We start from the raw sequence: 21,337 nt of genomic DNA, 5'->3' as shown, positions 1-21,337 counted from the left end.
GCTACATACAGTAGAGAGGCTATATACAGTAGAGAGGCTATATACAGTAGAGAGGCTATATACAGTAGAGAGGCTACATACAGTAGAGAGGCTATATACAGTAGAGAGGCTATATACAGTAGAGAGGCTATATACAGTAGAGAGGCTATATACAGTAGAGAGGCTATAACAGTAGAGAGGCTATATACAGTAGAGAGGCTATATACAGTAGAGAGGTTATATACAGTAGAGAGGCTATATACAGTAGAGAGGCTATATACAGTAGAGAGGCTATATACAGTAGAGAGGCTATATACAGTAGAGAGGCTATATACAGTAGAGAGGCTACATACAGTAGAGAGGCTATATACAGTAGAGAGGCTATATACAGTAGAGAGGCTATATACAGTAGAGAGGCTATATACAGTAGAGAGGCTATAACAGTAGAGAGGCTATATACAGTAGAGAGGCTATATACAGTAGAGAGGCTATATACAGTAGAGAGGTTATATACAGTAGAGAGGCTATATACAGTAGAGAGGCTATATACAGTAGAGAGGCTATAACAGTAGAGAGGCTATATACAGTAGAGAGGCTATATACAGTAGAGAGGCTATATACAGTAGAGAGGCTATAAATATATATATATATGGTTAAAGTGACTATGCATGTATGATAAACAGAGAGTAGCAGCAGCGTAAAAGAGGGGTTGGGGGGGGCACACAATGCAAATAGTCCGGGTAGCCATTTGATTACCTGTTCAGGAGTTTTATGGCATGGGGGTAAAAACTGTTGAGAAGCGTTTTGGTCCTAGACTTGATGCTCCGGTACCGCTTGCCAAGCTGTAGTAGAGAGAACAGTCTGGGGTGGCTGGGGTCTTTGACAATTTTTAGGGCCTTCCTCTGACACCGCCTGGTGTAGAGGTCCTGGATGGCAGGCAGCTTAGCCCCAGTGATGTACTGGGCCGTACGCACTACCCTCTGTAGTGCCTTGCGGTCGGAGGCCGAGCAGTTACTGTACCAGGCAGTGATGCAACCAGTCAGGATGCTCTCGATGTTGCAGCTGTAGAACCTTTTGAGGATCTCAGGACCCATGCCAAATCTTTTTAGTTTCCTGAGGGGGAATAGGCTTTGTAGTGCCCTCTTCACGACTGTCTTGGTGTGTTTGGACCATTCTAGTTTGTTGTTGATGTGGATACCAAGGAAATTGAAGCTCCCAACCTGCTCCACTACAGCCCCGTCGATGAGAATGGGGGTGTGCTCGGTCCTCCTTTTCCTGTAGTCCACAATCATATCCTTAGTCTTGGTTACATTGAGGGATAGGTTGTTATTCTGGCACCAACCGGCCAGGTCTCTGACCTCCTCCCTATAGGCTGTTCAGTCGTTGTCGGTGATCAGGCCTACGACTGTTGTGTTGTCTGCAGACTTAATGATGGTGTTGGAGTCATGCCTGGCCACGCAGTCGTGGGTGAACAGTGAGTATAGGAGGGGACTGAGCACGCACCCCTGAGGGGCTCCAGTGTTGAGGATCAGCATGGTAGATGTGTTGCTACCTACCCTCACCACCTGGGGGTGGCCCGTCAGGAAGTCCAGGATCCAGTTGCAGAGGGAGGTGTTTAGTCCCAGGATCCTTAGTTTAGAGATGAGCTATGAGGGTACTATGGTGTTGAACGCTGAGCTGTAGTCAATGAATAGCATTCTCACATAGGTGTTACTTTTGTTCAGGTGGGATAAGGCAGTGTGGAGTGCAATATAGATTGCATCATCTGTGGATCTGTTTCGGCGGTATGCAAATTGGAGTGGGTCTAGGGTTTCTGGGATAATGGTGTTGATGTGAGCCATTATCAACCTTTCAAAGCACTTCATGGCTACGGACGTGAGGGCTACGGGTCTGTAGTCATTTAGGAAGGTTGCCTTTGTGTTCTTGGGCACAGGGACTATGGTGGTCTGCTTGAAACATGTTGGTATTACAGACTCAATCAGGGAATGTTGACCTGTTTAAAGGTCTTACTCACGTCGGCTACAGAGAGCATGATCACACAGTCATCCGGAACAGCTGATGCTCTCATGCATGCCTCAGTGTTGCTTGCCTCGAAGTGAGCATAGAAGTGATTTAGCTCATCTGGTAGGCTCATGTCACTGGGCAGCTTGCAGCTGTGCTTCACTTTGTAATAGTTTGCAAGGTGAGTCCGAGGTGAGTGGCTAACCTGATATCCAGAAGCTCTTTTTTGCCGTAGCAGAAACATTATGTACAAAATAAGACGTGAAAGAAACATAATTTGTTGGGCGCCCGTAAAACTGCTGCCATTTCTTCCCGGGGGAAAAGAGGGAAAGGTATTTATGGGTGGTCATAAACTTCCCCCAACAGGTCAACGTCATGACAGTTACTACGAACAGAGATGTCTCATTCATTACGTTACAGAAAACCTTTCCTAAGTTAATACTAACAGAGATGTCTCTATAATTACAGGGTCAAACATCATAATTGTTTTTATCTGAGATAAAGCCTTGGCTCCAGATCTCAGGAAAGTGTCCTCATCAGTAGGTTAAAGATTCAATTCAATTCAAGGGGCTTTATTGGCATGGGAAACATATGTTAAAACATTACATAACAACAACCAAAGCAAATTAAGTAGATAAAAAAAGTGAAATAAACAATAAAATGAACCGTAAACATTACAGTCGTGGCCAAAAGTTTTAATATTAATATAATACAAATATTAATTTTCACAAAGTCTGCTGCCTCAGTTTGTATGATGGCAATTTGCATATACTCCAGAATGTTATGAAGAGTGATCAGATAAATTGCAATTAACTGCAAAGTCCCTCTTTGCCATGCAAATGAACTGAATCCCCCAAAAACATGTCCACTGCATTTCAGCCCTGCCACAAAAGGACCAGCTGACATCATGTCAGTGATTATCTCGTTAACACAGGTGTGAGTGTTGATGAGGACAAGGCTGGAGATCACTCTGTCATGCTGATTGAGTTCGAATAACAGACTGGAAGCTTCAAAAGGAGGGTGGGGCATTGGAATCATTGTTCTTCCTCTGTCAACCATGGTTACCTACAAGGAAACACGTGCCGTCATCATTGCTTTGCACAAAAAGGACTTCACAGGGCTTAATATTGCTGCCAGTAAGATTACACCTAAATCAACCATTTATCGGATCATCAAGAACTTCAAGGAGAGCGGTCCAATTTTGTGAAGAAGGCTTCAGGGCGCCTAAGAAAATCCAGCAAGCGCCAGGACCGTCTCCTAAAGTTGATTCAGATGCGGGATCATGGCACCACCAGTACAGAGCTTGCTCAGGAATGGCAGCAGGCAGGTGTGAGTGCATCTGCACGCACAGTGAGGCGAAGACTTTCGGAGGATGGCCTGGTGTCAAGAAGGGCAGCAAAGAAGCCACTTCTCTCCAGGAAAAACATCAGGGACAAAAAAGCTTGTCCGGAGAAGACAAGGTGAGCGCTACCATCAGTCCTGTGTCATGCCAACAGTAAAGCATCCTGAGACCATTCATGTGTGGGGTTGCTTCTCAGCCAAGGGAGTGGTCTCACTCACAATTTTGCCTAAGAACACAGCCATGAAAAAAGAATGGTACCAACACATCCTCCGAGAGCCACTTCTCCCAACCATCCAGGAACAGTTTGGTGACGAACAATGCCTTTTCCAGCATAATGGAGCACCTTGCCATAAGGCAAAAGTGGCTCGGGGAATAAAACTTTGATATTTTGGGTCCATGGCCAGGAAACTACCCAGACCTTAATCCCATTGAGAACTTGTGGTCAATCCTCAAGAGGCGGGTGGACAAACAAAAACCCACAAATTCTGACAAACTGCAAGCATTGATTATGCAAGAATGGGCTGCCATCAGTCAGGAAGTGGCCCAGAAGTTAGTATTATGTAAGTAGTATTATGTTTATATACAGTTTTGTAACGACGTGCAAATGATTAAAGTACAAAAGGGAAAATAAATAAACATAAATATGGGTAATATTTACAATGGTATTTGTTCTTTACTGGTTTGCCTTTTCTTGTGGCAACAGGTCACAAATCTTGCTCCTGTGATGCCACACTGTGGTATTTCACCCAGTTGACATGGGAGTTTATCAAAATCGGATTTGTTTCCAAATTCTTTGTGGGTCTGTAATCTGAAAGAAATATGTGTCTCTACATTTTTTTTTTTTTTTTTTGCAGAATTCCGCATGAGTCAGATTTGTGTTTGTCCAATTTTCTGAATTCTTGGTTGGTGAGCAGATCCCAGACCTCACAACCATAAAGGGCAATGGGTTACAACTGATTCCTGGCATTATTTTTGTCTTACTGAGATTCACTGTCAGGGCCCAGGCAGAATCTGTGCAGAAGATCTAGATGCTGCTGTAGGCCCTCACTGGTTGGTGACAGAAGCACCAGATCATCAGCAAACAGATTTAGGCCGGGTGCTGCAGACTGTTGTAGTGTCCACGCCAATTCGTGTATATATATATGTTGAAGAGGGTGGGGCTTAAGCTGCATTCCTGTCTCACGCCAATGCTGTCTGGCCCACAGGCTTCATCACTCTTAAGGGCTTAATATTTTATAATTTACTTTAAACAATGCAACTGTTTCTCTCTCCCTTTCTCTATTTCTCTCTACCTCTATCTCTCTCTCTCCCTGCTCTCTCTCACTCTGTTTGTCTGTCTCTCTCTCTCTCTCTCTCTCTGTCTCTCTTTCTCTCTCTCAGGTCTCTCCACTCCAGCCTCTCAAAGCATCAGTCCTGACAGATCTCAGTTTTTTAAATTAGAGTCTGTCTCTCTGAGCTGTGAGGTTCAGGGGAACTCTACTGGATGGAGAGTGGTGAGGAACGCAGAGAGAGGAATCCTTTCAGAGTGTAATACTGACTGGGGAAAACAACAAGGGTCTTCATGCATCATGTCACTAATACTATCAGACAGTGGAGTGTACTGGTGTGAGTCTGGGTCTGGAGAACACAGCAATGCTGTCAACATCACAGTACAAGGTATGTCCACAAACACCATCTACTAACATTATAGTGTTTAGTGGTTCATCTGGTTTCAGATAGCTGATGTTATGTTTATATATGATGTTTATATATTATATACAGCTGGAGCTGTGATCCTGGAGAGACCTGTTTATATATGATGTTTATATATTATATACAGCTGGAGCTGTGATCCTGGAGAGACCTGTTTATATATGATGTTTATATATTATATACAGCTGGAGCTGTGATCCTGGAGAGACCTGTTTATATATGATGTTTATATATTATATACAGATGGAGCTGTGATCCTGGAGAGACCTGTTTATATATTATATACAGCTGGAGCTGTGATCCTGGAGAGACCTGTTTATATATTATATACAGCTGGAGCTGTGATCCTGGAGAGACCTGTTTATATATGATGTTTATATATTATATACAGCTGGAGCTGTGATCCTGGAGAGACCTGTTTATATATTATATACAGCTGGAGCTGTGATCCTGGAGAGACCTGTTTATATATTATTTACAGCTGGAGCTGTGATCCTGGAGAGACCTGTTTATATATGATGTTTATATATTATATACAGCTGGAGCTGTGATCCTGGAGAGACCTGTTTATATATGATGTATATATATTATATACAGATGGAGCTGTGATCCTGGAGAGACCTGTTTATATATGATGTTTATATATTATATACAGCTGGAGCTGTGATCCTGGAGAGACCTGTTTATATATTATATACAGCTGGAGCTGTGATCCTGGAGAGACCTGTTTATATATGATGTTTATATATTATATACAGATGGAGCTGTGATCCTGGAGAGACCTGTTTATATATGATGTTTATATATTATATACAGATGGAGCTGTGATCCTGGAGAGACCTGTTTATATATTATATACAGCTGGAGCTGTGATCCTGGAGAGACCTGTTTATATATGATGTTTATATATTATATACAGATGGAGCTGTGATCCTGGAGAGACCTGTTTATATATTATATACAGCTGGAGCTGTGATCCTGGAGAGACCTGTTTATATATTATATACAGATGGAGCTGTGATCCTGGAGAGACCTGTTTATATATGATGTTTATATATTATATACAGCTGGAGCTGTGATCCTGGAGAGACCTGTTTATATATGATGTTTATATATTATATACAGATGGAGCTGTGATCCTGGAGAGACCTGTTTATATATTATATACAGCTGGAGCTGTGATCTTGGAGAGACCTGTTTATATATGATGTTTATATATTATATACAGCTGGAGCTGTGATCCTGGAGAGACCTGTTTATATATTATATACAGCTGGAGCTGTGATCCTGGAGACACCTGTTTATATATGATGTTTATATATTATATACAGCTGGAGCTGTGATCTTGGAGAGACCTGTTTATATATGATGTTTATATATTATATACAGCTGGAGCTGTGATCCTGGAGAGACCTGTTTATATATTATATACAGCTGGAGCTGTGATCCTGGAGACACCTGTTTATATATGATGTTTATATATTATATACAGATGGAGCTGTGATCCTGGAGAGACCTGTTTATATATTATATACAGCTGGAGCTGTGATCCTGGAGAGGCCTGTTTATATATTATATACAGATGGAGCTGTGATCCTGGAGAGACCTGTTTATATATTATATACAGCTGGTGCTGTGATCCTGGAGAGACCTGTTTATATATGATGTTTATATATTATATACAGCTGGAGCTGTGATCCTGGAGAGACCTGTTTATATATGATGTCTATATATTATATACAGCTGGAGCTGTGATCCTGGAGAGACCTGTTTATATATTATATACAGCTGGAGCTGTGATCCTGGAGAGACCTGTTTATATATGATGTTTATATATTATATACAGATGGAGCTGTGATCCTGGAGAGACCTGTTTATATATTATATACAGCTGGAGCTGTGATCCTGGAGAGACCTGTTTATATATTATATACAGCTGGAGCTGTGATCCTGGAGAGACCTGTTTATATATGATGTTTATATATTATATACAGCTGGAGCTGTGATCCTGGAGAGACCTGTTTATATATTGTATACAGCTGGAGCTGTGATCCTGGAGAGACCTGTTTATATATGATGTTTATATATTATATACAGCTGGAGCTGTGATCCTGGAGAGACCTGTTTATATATGATGTTTATATATTATATACAGATGGAGCTGTGATCCTGGAGAGTCCTGTTTATATATAATGTTTATATATTATATACAGCTGGAGCTGTGATCCTGGAGAGACCTGTTTTTATATAATGTTTATATATTATATACAGCTGGAGCTGTGATCCTGGAGAGACCTGTTTTTATATAATGTTTATATATTATATACAGCTGGAGCTGTGATCCTGGAGAGCCCTGTTTATATATGATGTTTATATATTATATACAGCTGGAGCTGTGATCCTGGAGAGACCTGTTTATGTATGATGTTTATATATTATATACAGCTGGAGCTGTGATCCTGGAGAGCCCTGCCCTTCCTGTGACTGGGGGAGATTCTGTGACTCTGCGCTGCAGATATCAGGGAACTCCCTCTAACCTCACAGCTGATTTCTACAAAGATGGATCCCTCATCAGGACTGAGACTACAGGAGAGATGACCATCCCTGCAGTATCCAAGTCAGATGAAGGACTCTACAAGTGTAACAACTCTGAAGGAGAATCACCAGAGAGCTGGATGACTGTGACAGGTGAGAATATGAGAAACCTTGACATTCAGATTATCTGGTTCTTCTTTACACTGTTAAGTGGTGCTGAAACCTGCATTATAAACTGGGTGGTTCTTCTTTACACTGTTAAGTGGTGCTGAAACCTGCGTTATAAACTGGGTGGTTCTTCTTTACACTGTTAAGTGGTGCTGAAACCTGCATTATAAACTGTGTGGTTCTTCTTTACACTGTTAAGTGGTGCTGAAACCTGCATTATAAACTGGGTGGTTCTTCTTTACACTGTTAAGTGGTGCTGAAACCTGCATTATAAACTGGGTGGTTCTTCTTTACACTGTTAAGTGGTGCTGAAACCTGCGTTATAAACTGGGTGGTTCTTCTTTACACTGTTAAGTGGTGCTGAATCCTGCATTATAAACTGGGTGGTTCTTCTTTACACTGTTAAGTGGTGCTGAAACCTGCATTATAAACTGGGTGGTTCTTTACACTGTTAAGTGGTGCTGAAACCTGCATTATAAACTGGGTGGTTCTTCTTTACACTGTTAAGTGGTGCTGAAACCTGCATTATAAACTGGGTGGTTCTTCTTTACACTGTTAAGTGGTGCTGAAACCTGCATTATAAACTGGGTGGTTCTTCTTTACACTGTTAAGTGGTGCTGAAACCTGCATTATAAACTGGGTGGTTTTTCTTTACACTGTTAAGTGGTGCTGAAACCTGCATTATAAACTGGGTGGTTCTTCTTTACACTGTTAAGTGGTGCTGAAACCTGCATTATAAACTGGGTGGTTCTTCTTTACACTGTTAAGTGGTACTGAAACCTGCATTATAAACTGGGTGGTTCTTCTTTACACTGTTAAGTGGTGCTGAAACCTGCATTATAAGCTGGGTGGTTCTTCTTTACACTGTTAAGTGGTGCTGAAACCTGCATTATAAACTGGGTGGTTCTTCTTTACACTGTTAAGTGGTGCTGAAACCTGCATTATAAACTGGGTGGTTCTTCTTTACACTGTTAAGTGGTGCTGAAACCTGCATTATAAGCTGGGTGGTTCTTCTTTACACTGTTAAGTGGTGCTGAAACCTGCATTATAAACTGGGTGGTTCTTCTTTACACTGTTAAGTGGTGCTGAAACCTGCATTATAAACTGGGTGTTTCTTCATAACACTGTTAAGTGGTGCTGAAACCTGCATTATAAACTGGGTGGTTCTTCTTTACACTGTTAAGTGGTGTTAAAACCTGCATTATAAACTGGGTGGTTCTTCTTTACACTGTTAAGTGGTGCTGAAACCTGCATTATAAACTGGGTGGTTCTTATTTACACTGTTAAGTGGTGCTGAAACCTGCATTATAAACTGGGTGGTTCTTCTTTACACTGTTAAGTGGTGTTAAAACCTGCATTATAAACTGGGTGGTTCTTCTTTACACTGTTAAGTGGTGCTGAAACCTGCATTATAAACTGGGTGGTTCTTCTTTACACTGTTAAGTGGTGCTGAAACCTGCATTATAAACTGGGTGGTTCTTCATAACACTGTTAAGTGGTGCTGAAACCTGCATTATAAACTGGGTGGTTCTTCTTTACACTGTTAAGTGGTGCTGAAACCTGCATTATAACTGGGTGGTTCTTCTTTACACTGTTAAGTGGTGCTGAAACCTGCATTATAAGCTGGGTGGTTCTTCTTTACACTGTTAAGTGGTGCTGAAACCTGCATTATAAGCTGGGTGGTTCTTCTTTACACTGTTAAGTGGTGCTGAAACCTGCATTATAAACTGGGTGGTTCTTCATAACACTGTTAAGTGGTGCTGAAACCTGCATTATAAACTGGGTGGTTCTTCTTTACACTGTTAAGTGGTGCTGAAACCTGCATTATAAACTGGGTGGTTCTTCTTTACACTGTTAAGTGGTGCTGAAACCTGCATTATAAACTGGGTGGTTCTTCTTTACACTGTTAAGTGGTGCTGAAACCTGCATTATAAACTGGGTGGTTCTTCTTTACACTGTTAAGTGGTGCTGAAACCTGCATTATAAACTGGGTGGTCCTTCTTTACACTGTTAAGTGGTGCTGAAACCTGCATTATAAACTGGGTGGTTCTTCTTTACACTGTTAAGTGGTGCGGAAACCTGCATTATAAACTGGGTGGTTCTTCATAACACTGTTAAGTGGTGCTGAAACCTGCATTATAAACTGGGTGGTCTTTCTTTACACTGTTAAGTGGTGCTGAAACCTGCATTATAAACTGGGTGGTCTTTCTTTACACTGTTAAGTGGTGCTGAAACCTGCATTATAAACTGGGTGGTTCTTCTTTACACTGTTAAGTGGTGCTGAAACCTGCATTATAAACTGGGTGGTTCTTCATAACACTGTTAAGTGGTGCTGAAACCTGCATTATAAACTGGGTGGTCCTTCTTTACACTGTTAAGTGGTGCTGAAACCTGCATTATAAACTGGGTGGTTCTTCTTTACACTGTTAAGAGGTGCTGAAACCTGCATTATAAACTGGGTGGTTCTTCTTTACACTGTTAAGTGGTGCTGAAACCTGCATTATAAGCTGGGTGGTTCTTCTTTACACTGTTAAGTGGTGCTGAAACCTGCATTATAAACTGGGTGGTCCTTCTTTACACTGGTAAGTGGTGCTGAAACCTGCATTATAAACTGGGTGGTTCTTCTTTACACTGTTAAGTGGTGCTGAAACCTGCATTATAAACTGGGTGGTCCTTCTTTACACTGTTAAGTGGTGCTGAAACCTGCATTATAAACTGGGTGGTTCTTTACACTGTTAAGTGGTGCTGAAACCTGCATTATAAACTGGGTGGTCCTTCTTTACACTGTTAAGTGGTGCTAAAACCTGCATTATAAACTGGGTGGTTCTTCTTTACACTGTTAAGTGGTGCTAAAACCTGCATTATAAACTGGGTGGTTCTTCTTTACACTGTTAAGTGGTGCTGAAACCTGCATTATAAACTGGGTGGTTCTTCTTTACACTGTTAAGTGGTGCTAAAACCTGCATTATAAACTGGGTGGTTCTTCTTTACACTGTTAAGTGGTGCTGAAACCTGCATTATAAACTGGGTGGTTCTTCTTTACACTGTTAAGTGGTGCTGAAACCTGCATTATAAACTGGGTGGTTCTTCTTTACACTGTTAAGTGGTGCTGAAACCTGCATTATAAACTGGGTGGTTCTTCATAACACTGTTAAGTGGTGCTGAAACCTGCATTATAAACTGGGTGGTTCTTCTTTACACTGTTAAGTGGTGCTGAAACCTGCATTATAAACTGGGTGGTCCTTCTTTACACTGTTAAGTGGTGCTAAAACCTGCATTATAAACTGGGTGGTTCTTCTTTACACTGTTAAGTGGTGCTAAAACCTGCATTATAAACTGGGTGGTTCTTCTTTACACTGTTAAGTGGTGCTGAAACCTGCATTATAAACTGGGTGGTTCTTCTTTACACTGTTAAGTGGTGCTAAAACCTGCATTATAAACTGGGTGGTTCTTCTTTACACTGTTAAGTGGTGCTGAAACCTGCATTATAAACTGGGTGGTTCTTCTTTACACTGTTAAGTGGTGCTGAAACCTGCATTATAAACTGGGTGGTTCTTCTTTACACTGTTAAGTGGTGCTGAAACCTGCATTATAAACTGGGTGGTTCTTCATAACACTGTTAAGTGGTGCTGAAACCTGCATTATAAACTGGGTGGTTCTTTACACTGTTAAGTGGTGCTGAAACCTGCATTATAAACTGGGTGGTCCTTCTTTACACTGTTAAGTGGTGCTGAAACCTGCATTATAAACTGGGTGGTCCTTCTTTACACTGTTAAGTGGTGCTGAAACCTGCATTATAAACTGGGTGGTTCTTCTTTACACTGTTAAGTGATGCTGAAACCTGCATTATAAACTGGGTGGTTCTTCTTTACACTGTTAAGTGGTGCTGAAACCTGCATTATAAACTGGGTGGTTCTTCTTTACACTGTTAAGTGGTGCTGAAACCTGCATTAAAAACTGGGTGGTCCTTCTTTACACTGTTAAGTGGTGCTAAAACCTGCATTATAAACTGGGTGGTTCTTCTTTACACTGTTAAGTGGTGCTAAAACCTGCATTATAAACTGGGTGGTTCTTCTTTACACTGTTAAGTGGTGCTGAAACCTGCATTATAAACTGGGTGGTTCTTCTTTACACTGTTAAGTGGTGCTAAAACCTGCATTATAAACTGGGTGGTTCTTCTTTACACTGTTAAGTGGTGCTGAAACCTGCATTATAAACTGGGTGGTTCTTCTTTACACTGTTAAGTGGTGCTGAAACCTGCATTATAAACTGGGTGGTTCTTCTTTACACTGTTAAGTGGTGCTGAAACCTGCATTATAAACTGGGTGGTTCTTCATAACACTGTTAAGTGGTGCTGAAACCTGCATTATAAACTGGGTGGTTCTTCTTTACACTGTTAAGTGGTGCTGAAACCTGCATTATAAACTGGGTGGTCCTTCTTTACACTGTTAAGTGGTGCTAAAACCTGCATTATAAACTGGGTGGTTCTTCTTTACACTGTTAAGTGGTGCTAAAACCTGCATTATAAACTGGGTGGTTCTTCTTTACACTGTTAAGTGGTGCTGAAACCTGCATTATAAACTGGGTGGTTCTTCTTTACACTGTTAAGTGGTGCTAAAACCTGCATTATAAACTGGGTGGTTCTTCTTTACACTGTTAAGTGGTGCTGAAACCTGCATTATAAACTGGGTGGTTCTTCTTTACACTGTTAAGTGGTGCTGAAACCTGCATTATAAACTGGGTGGTTCTTCTTTACACTGTTAAGTGGTGCTGAAACCTGCATTATAAACTGGGTGGTTCTTCATAACACTGTTAAGTGGTGCTGAAACCTGCATTATAAACTGGGTGGTTCTTTACACTGTTAAGTGGTGCTGAAACCTGCATTATAAACTGGGTGGTCCTTCTTTACACTGTTAAGTGGTGCTGAAACCTGCATTATAAACTGGGTGGTCCTTCTTTACACTGTTAAGTGGTGCTGAAACCTGCATTATAAACTGGGTGGTTCTTCTTTACACTGTTAAGTGATGCTGAAACCTGCATTATAAACTGGGTGGTTCTTCTTTACACTGTTAAGTGGTGCTGAAACCTGCATTATAAACTGGGTGGTTCTTCTTTACACTGTTAAGTGGTGCTGAAACCTGCATTAAAAACTGGGTGGTTCTTCTTTACACTGTTAAGTGGTGCTGAAACCTGCATTATAAACTGGGTGGTTCTTCTTTACACTGTTAAGTGGTGCTGAAACCTGCATTATAAACTGGGTGGTTCTTCTTTACACTGTTAAGTGGGGCTGAAACCTGCATTATAAACTGGGTGGTTCTTCTTTACACTGTTAAGTGGTGCTGAAACCTGCATTATAAACTGGGTGGTCCTTCTTTACACTGTTAAGTGGTGCTGAAACCTGCATTATAAACTGGGTGGTTCTTCTTTACACTGTTAAGTGGTGCTGAATCCTGCATTATAAACTGGGTGGTCCTTCTTTACACCGTTAAGTGGTGCTGAAACCTGCATTATAAACTGGGTGGTTCTTCTTTACACTGTTAAGTGGTGCTGAAACCTGCATTATAAACTGGGTGGTCCTTCTTTACACTGTTAAGTGGTGCTGAAACCTGCATTATAAACTGGGTGGTTCTTCTTTACACTGTTAAGTGGTGCTGAAACCTGCATTATAAACTGGGTGGTCCTTCTTTACACTGTTAAGTGGTGCTGAAACCTGCATTATAAACTGGGTGGTTCTTCTTTACACTATTAAGTGGTGCTGAAACCTGCATTATAAACTGGGTGGTCCTTCTTTACACTGTTAAGTGGTGCTGAAACCTGCATTATAAACTGGGTGGTTCTTCTTTACACTGTTAAGTGGTGCTAAAACCTGCATTATAAACTGGGTGGTTCTTCTTTACACTGTTAAGTGGTGCTGAAACCTGCATTATAAACTGGGTGGTTCTTCTTTACACTGTTAAGTGGTGCTAAAACCTGCATTATAAACTGGGTGGTTCTTCTTTACACTGTTAAGTGGTGCTGAAACCTGCATTATAAACTGGGTGGTTCTTCTTTACACTGTTAAGTGGTGCTGAAACCTGCATTATAAACTGGGTGGTTCTTCTTTACACTGTTAAGTGGTGCTGAAACCTGCATAATAAACTGGGTGGTTCTTCATAACACTGTTAAGTGGTGCTGAAACCTGCATTATAAACTGGGTGGTTCTTCTTTACACTGTTAAGTGGTGCTGAAACCTGCATTATAAACTGGGTGGTTCTTTACACTGTTAAGTGGTGCTGAAACCTGCATTATAAACTGGGTGGTCCTTCTTTACACTGTTAAGTGGTGCTGAAACCTGCATTATAAACTGGGTGGTTCTTCTTTACACTGTTAAGTGATGCTGAAACCTGCATTATAACTGGGTGGTTCTTCTTTACACTGTTAAGTGGTGCTGAAACCTGCATTATAAACTGGGTGGTTCTTCTTTACACTGTTAAGTGGTGCTGAAACCTGCATTATAAACTGGGTGGTTCTTCTTTACACTGTTAAGTGGTGCTGAAACCTGCATTATAAACTGGGTGGTTCTTCTTTACACTGTTAAGTGGTGCTGAAACCTGCATTATAAACTGGGTGGTTCTTCTTTACACTGTTAAGTGGGGCTGAAACCTGCATTATAAACTGGGTGGTTCTTCTTTACACTGTTAAGTGGTGCTGAAACCTGCATTATAAACTGGGTGGTCCTTTTTTACACTGTTAAGTGGTGCTGAAACCTGCATTATAAACTTGGTGGTTCTTCTTTACACTGTTAAGTGGTGCTGAAACCTGCATTATAAACTGGTTTGTTCTTCTTTACACTGTTAAGTGGTGCTGAAACCTGCATTATAAACTGGGTGGTTCTTCTTTACACTGTTAAGTGGTGCTGAAACCTGCATTATAAACTGGGTGGTTCTTCTTTACACTGTTAAGTGGTGCTGAAACCTGCATTATAAACTGGGTGGTTCTTCTTTACACTGTTAAGTGGTGCTGAAACCTGCATTATAAACTGGGTGGTCCTTCTTTACACTGTTAAGTGGTGCTGAAACCTGCATTATAAACTGGTTGGTTCTTCTTTACACTGTTAAGTGGTGCTGAATCCTGCATTATAAACTGGGTGGTTCTTCTTTACACTGTTAAGTGGTGCTGAAACCTGCATTATAAACTGGGTGGTTCTTCTTTACACTGTTAAGTGGTGCTGAAACCTGCATTATAAACTGGGTGGATCTTCTTTACACTGTTAAGTGGTGCTGAAACCTGCATTATAAACTGGGTGGATCTTCTTTACACTGTTAAGTGGTGCTGAAACCTGCATTATAAACTGGGTGGTTCTTCTTTACACTGTTAAGTGGTGCTGAAACCTGCATTATAAACTGGGTGGTCCTTCTTTACACTGTTAAGTGGTGCTGAAACCTGCATTATAAACTGGGTGGTTCTTCTTTACACTGTTAAGTGGTGCTGAAACCTGCATTATAAACTGGGTGGTTCTTCTTTACACTGTTAAGTGGTGCTGAAACCTGCATTATAAACTGGGTGGTTCTTCTTTACACTGTTAAGTGGTGCTGAAACCTGCATTATAAACTGGGTGGTTCTTCTTTACACTGTTAAGTGGTGCTGAAACCTGCATTATAAACTGGGTGGTTCTTTACACTGTTAAGTGGTGCTGAAACCTGCATTATAAACTGGGTGGTCCTTCTTTACACTGTTAAGTGGTGCTGAAACCTGCATTATAAACTGGGTGGTTCCAGCCCTGAAAGCTAATTGGCTGGAAGCCATGGTATATGAGAAACGTATATCAGTTGTCGTGTCTTTAGTATCATTAAAGGTGAAGACTGTTATTTCATCAAATCAATTCTCTGTAATTATTATTACGTGATTAATCAGTTATTTACTTACTAACTAAATAATCACAGAAATACACAAACAAACAAACAGTACATATGGGTACAAGGAAATGATAGGGGAGGCTCCCTAGTGGGCTAAACCGATATGACGGCTTGGTGGACAAAGGGAAGTGGGTGAGAACTGAGAATGGAGGGAAAGACAAAAAAGGAGTCGCTAATCCTTTGCACATTCGGGAATAATTTTATGTTGTTGTTGTCTTCTCTGTTGGAATCGTCAGTTCATCAGAGAGTCTCTGGTTACTTCCCTAGAAGTCACAATGTCTTTCATGATTGTGGCTCTATCAGCAGCTCAGGATGGATACGTCAGGCGTCCATTGTTCTTAGGATAGATGTTTTGGCGGTTGTCGATATTCTAATCCTAATTATGTAATTTCTAGCTGCAAACTAATAATTTGTAGTAATTTGTTTCTAAGATTCACACTCGTCATACATGTCCCTTAAGGAAGAAACTTGCTTGCTACAAGAACAGAGGTCGAACTGTCTGTAAACTTCTACAGCGGTCATCAATTTGGGTTACCGACAGGGCTTCGTTTGTTGATCTTCTGCAGATCGACGTGTTTTTAACGGTTACAGTGGATAAAGTAGATGAGAGATCGGGCCATCACAACAATAACGACTGCAGGTTTCACTAACGACTAACGACGAGCCCACATTACGTTTCCGTGTTGGAATGGATCCTGTGACGTCAAAGGCAGTTAGAGAGGGTGTCCTTGGTTCTCGTCGCTCGGCGAGTTGGGGATAGGCGGTCAGGACCTAAGGAATGGTCCAAAAACGGCTCAAAATAGTTCAATAACAGAGAAGTCAGTGGTTGTGTGTGTGCTGCTATGTTACTTTTAACTATCAAGTAGGTGCTTGCGTTTTTCTCACCAACATACCCATCATGAAGTACATAACTCACACGGCGCGGCTGCGACCAACTGTCAAATCATGTGGGCATGGCCCCATCTTGTTTGATTGACGGCCGTTCCGTACAATGGAAAAGGAGAGTTGGACAGTAACGGGGGCGGGGTTTAGAATGAGCTCGACAACACGTGGAAACAGCAATGTGGCTTTGTGATCACTACACGCTCGTTCAGGTGAAAGAGAATAGAGATGGTGGCAGAACAGAGAAGAGACATCTATCCCTTTATTAATCTCACTCTTTCCCACTCTCTCTCTCTCTCTCTCTCTCTCTCTCTCTCTCTCTCTCTCTCTCTCTCTCTCTCTCTCTCTCTCTCTCTCTCTCTCTCTCTCTCCCTCTCTCTCTCTCTCTCTCTCTCACTCTCACTCTCACTCTGACTCTGACTCTGACTCTCACTCTCTCTCTCTCTCTCTGTCTCAGGTCTCTCAGGTCTCTCTCCTCCAGCCTCTCAAATCATCAGTCCTGACAGATCTCAGTTTTTTAAATTAGAGTCTGTCTCTCTGAGCTGTGAGGTTCAGGGGAACTCTACTGGATGGAGAGTGGTGAGGAACGCAGAGAGAGGAATCCTTTCAGAGTGTAATACTGACTGGGGAAAACAACAAGGGTCTTCATGCATCATGTCACTAATACTATCAGACAGTGGAGTGTACTGGTGTGAGTCTGGGTCTGGAGAACACAGCAATGCTGTCAACATCACAGTACAAGGTATGTCCACAAACACCATCTACTAACATTATAGTGTTTAGTGGTTCATCTGGTTTCAGATAGCTGATGTTATGTTTATATATGATGTTTATATATTATATACAGCTGGAGCTGTGATCCTGGAGAGACCTGTTTATATATTATATACAGCTGGAGCTGTGATCCTGGAGAGACCTGTTTATATATGATGTTTATATATTATATACAGATGGAGCTGTGATCCTGGAGAGACCTGTTTATATATGATGTTAATATATTATATACAGCTGGAGCTGTGATCCTGGAGAGACCTGTTTATATATGATGTTTATATATTATATACAGATGGAGCTGTGATCCTGGAGAGACCTGTTTATGTATGATGTTTATATATTATATACAGATGGAGCTGTGATCCTGGAGAGACCTGTTTATATATGATGTTTATATATTATATACAGCTGGAGCTGTGATCCTGGAGAGACCTGTTTATATATGATGTTTATATATTATATACAGATGGAGCTGTGATCCTGGAGAGACCTGTTTATATATTATATACAGCTGGAGCTGTGATCCTGGAGAGACCTGTTTATATATTATATACAGCTGGAGCTGTGATCCTGGAGAGACCTGTTTATATATGATGTTTATATATTATATACAGCTGGAGCTGTGATCCTGGAGAGACCTGTTTATATATTATATACAGCTGGAGCTGTGATCCTGGAGAGACCTGTTTATATATGATGTTTATATATTATATACAGCTGGAGCTGTGATCCTGGAGAGACCTGTTTATATATGATGTTTATATATTATATACAGCTGGTGCTTTGATCCTGGAGAGACCTGTTTATATATGATGTTTATATATTATATACAGATGGTGCTGTGATCCTGGAGAGACCTGTTAATATATTATATACAGCTGGTGCTGTGATCCTGGAGAGACCTGTTAATAAATTATGTTTATATATTATATACAGATGGAGCTGTGATCCTGGGGAGACCTGTTTATATATTATATACAGCTGGAGCTGTGATCCCGGAGAGACCTGTTTATATATTATATACAGCTGGAGCTGTGATCCTGGAGAGACCTGTTTATATATTATATACAGCTGGAGCTGTGATCCTGGAGAGCCCTGTTTATATATGATGTTATATATTATATACAGCTGGAGCTGTGATCCTGTAGAGACCTGTTAATATATGATGTTTATATATTATATACAGATGGAGCTGTGATCCTGGAGAGACCTGTTTATATATGATGTTATATATTATATACAGCTGGAGCTGTGATCCTGTAGAGACCTGTTTATATATGATGTTTATATATTATATACAGATGGAGCTGTGATCCTGGAGAGACCTGTTTATATATTATATACAGGTGGAGCTGTGATCCTGGAGAGCCCTGTTAATATATGATGTTTATATATTATATACAGCTGGAGCTGTGATCCTGGGGAGACCTGTTTATATATTATATACAGCTGGAGCTGTGATCCCGGAGAGACCTGTTTATATATTATATACAGCTGGAGCTGTGATCCTGGAGAGACCTGTTTATATATTATATACAGCTGGAGCTGTGATCCTGGAGAGACCTGTTTATATATTATATACAGCTGGAGCTGTGATCCTGGAGAGACCTGTTTATATATGATGTTTATATATTATATACAGCTGGAGCTGTGATCCTGGAGAGGCCTGTATATATATGATGTTTATATATTATATACAGCTGGAGCTGTGATCCTGGAGAGACCTGTTTATATATGATGTTTATATATTATATACAGCTGGTGCTGTGATCCTGGGGAGACCTGTTTATATATGATGTTTATATATTATATACAGCTGGAGCTGTGATCCTGGAGAGACCTGTTTATATATGATGTTTATATATTATATACAGCTGGAGCTGTGATCCTGGAGAGACCTGTTTATATATTATATACAGCTGGTACTGTGATCCTGGAGAGACCTGTTTATATATGATGTTTATATATTATATACAGCTGGAGCTGTGATCCTGGTGAGCCCTGCCCTTCCTGTGAATGGGGGAGATTCTGTGACTCTGCGCTGCAGATATCAGGGAACTCCCTCTAACCTCACAGCTGATTTCTACAAAGATGGATCCCTCATCAGGAATGAGACTACAGGAGAGATGACCATCCCTGCAGTATCCAAGTCAGATGAAGGACTCTACAAGTGTACCAACTCTGAAGGAGAATCACCAGAGAGCTGGATGACTGTGACAGGTGAGAATATGAGAAACCTTGGCATTCAGATTATTTGGTCCTTAGTTACACTGTTAAGTGGTGCTAAAACCTATAAACTGGGTGGTTCCAACCCTCAATGCTGATTGGCTTGGAAGCCTTTGTATCCCACGGTATAGCAAAACATGTATTTTTACTGCTCTCATTACCGGTTGATAACCGGTTTATAATAAAGCACCTCAGTGGTTTGTGGTAAATGGCGATGCATATGATCAGTATATTGGCCATATACTGTAAAACACCTGTAAAACACCTTTTGCTTCAATATGTATGGTAGTAACATGTCTAACACTGTATTTGCTGTAACTAACCATGGAAATATACTGAACATTTTACATTCATAAACAGAATACTAAATCTGTGTTCATGTACAGTACGGTATATATACAGTTGAAGTCGGAAGTTTACATACACTTAGGTTGGAGTCATTAAAACTCGTTTTTCAACCACTCCACAAATGTCTTGTTAAACAAACTATAGTTTTGGCAAGTCGGTTAGGATATCTACTTTGTGCATGACACAAGTAATTTTTCCAACAATTGTTTTCAGATAGATTATTTTACTTATAATTCACTGTATCACAATTCCAGTGGGTCAAACGTTTACATACACTAAGTTGACTGTGCCTTTAAAAGCTTCTAATAGGCTAACTGCCATCATTCGAGTCAATTGGAAGTGTACCTGTGGATGTATTTCAAGGCCTACTATCAAACTCAGTGCCTCTTTGCTTTACATCATGGGAAAATCTAAATAAATAATTTAAGACCTCAGAAAATAAATTGTAGACCTCCACAAGTCCGGTTCATCCTTGGGAGCAATTTCCAAACGCCTGAAGGTACCATGTTCATCTGTACAAACAATAGTACGCAAGTTTAAACACCATGGGACCACGCAGCCGTCATACCGCTCAGGAAGGAGACGCGTTCTGTCTCCTAGATATGAACGTACTTTGGTGCGAAAAATGAAGGGGAAAAAAACAGAACAGCAAAGGACCTTGTGAAGATGCTGGAGGAAACAGGTACAAAAGTATCTATGTCCACAGTAAAACGAGTCCTATATCAACATAACCTGAAAGGCCGCTCAGCAGAGAAGAAGCCACTGCTCAAAAACCGCCATTAAAAAGCCAGACTACGGTTTGCAACTGCACATGGGGACAAAGGTCATACTTTTTGGAGAAATGTCCTCTGGTCTGATGAAACAGAAAAAATGACCATCGTTATACTTGGAGGAAAAAGAGGGAAGCTTGCAAGCCGAAGAACACTATCCCAATCGTGAAGCACGGGGGTGGCAGCATCATGTTGTGGGGGTGCTTTGCTGCAGGAGGGCCTGGTGCACTTCACAAAATAGATGTAATCATGAGGAAGGAAAATTTTGGATATATTGAAGCAACATCTAAAGACGTCAGTCAAGATGGCTGAAGGGGCAGTATTGAGTAGCTTGGATGAAAGGTGCACAGAGGTGCCCATATTAAACGGCCTGCTCCCCATTCCCAGTTGCTAATATATGCATATTATTATTCATATTGGATAGAAAACACTCTGAAGTTTCTAAAACTGTTTGAATTATGTCTGTGAGTATAACAGAACTCGCATGGCAGGCAAAAACCTGAAGTTCCACTTCCTGTTTGTATTTTTTCTGGGGGTGCCAATTTTCAACCAAGCTCTCATTGAAATCACAGAGAGATATTGATGAGTTTTCACTTCCTACGGCTTCCACTAGATGTCAACAGTCAATAGAACTTTGTCTGATGAATCTAATGTGAAGGGGGGCCGAAGGAGACAGGAATGAGTAATCACTTCCACGGGCTGATCACGCATTCACCATGCTCCTT

At 40.9% G+C, this 21,337-nt stretch overlaps 3 protein-coding genes across 4 annotated transcripts in view; 1 reads left to right on the top strand and 2 right to left on the bottom strand.

The window, feature by feature from the left end:
- LOC139561637 (low affinity immunoglobulin gamma Fc region receptor II-b-like) overlaps positions 1 to 21,337 on the bottom strand; it is a 286,052-nt gene that overhangs the window by 54,706 nt on the left and 210,009 nt on the right. The gene's annotated exons all lie outside the window — the stretch shown is intronic.
- The window catches only part of LOC139561632 (Fc receptor-like protein 5), a gene marked incomplete in the record, with an annotated part of 1,233,720 nt that overhangs the window by 1,058,993 nt on the left and 153,390 nt on the right, over positions 1 to 21,337 (bottom strand).
- Positions 17,002 to 21,337, top strand: part of LOC139561635 (butyrophilin subfamily 3 member A2-like) — a 1,433,431-nt gene continuing 1,429,095 nt past the window's right edge. Inside the window, exons 1-2 of the mRNA XM_071378862.1 lie at positions 17,002 to 17,236; positions 19,246 to 19,488. Coding sequence (XP_071234963.1) covers positions 17,149 to 17,236; positions 19,246 to 19,488 — 331 coding nt within the window. The 5' untranslated portion in view covers positions 17,002 to 17,148. The remainder of the gene's footprint in view (positions 17,237 to 19,245; positions 19,489 to 21,337) is intronic.

Source organism: Salvelinus alpinus, chromosome 31, assembly GCF_045679555.1.
Source record: "Salvelinus alpinus chromosome 31, SLU_Salpinus.1, whole genome shotgun sequence".
Lineage (NCBI taxonomy): Eukaryota > Metazoa > Chordata > Actinopteri > Salmoniformes > Salmonidae > Salvelinus > Salvelinus alpinus.
Note: the sequence above shows the minus strand (reverse complement) of the source record. Positions and strands in the feature narration are given on the sequence as shown.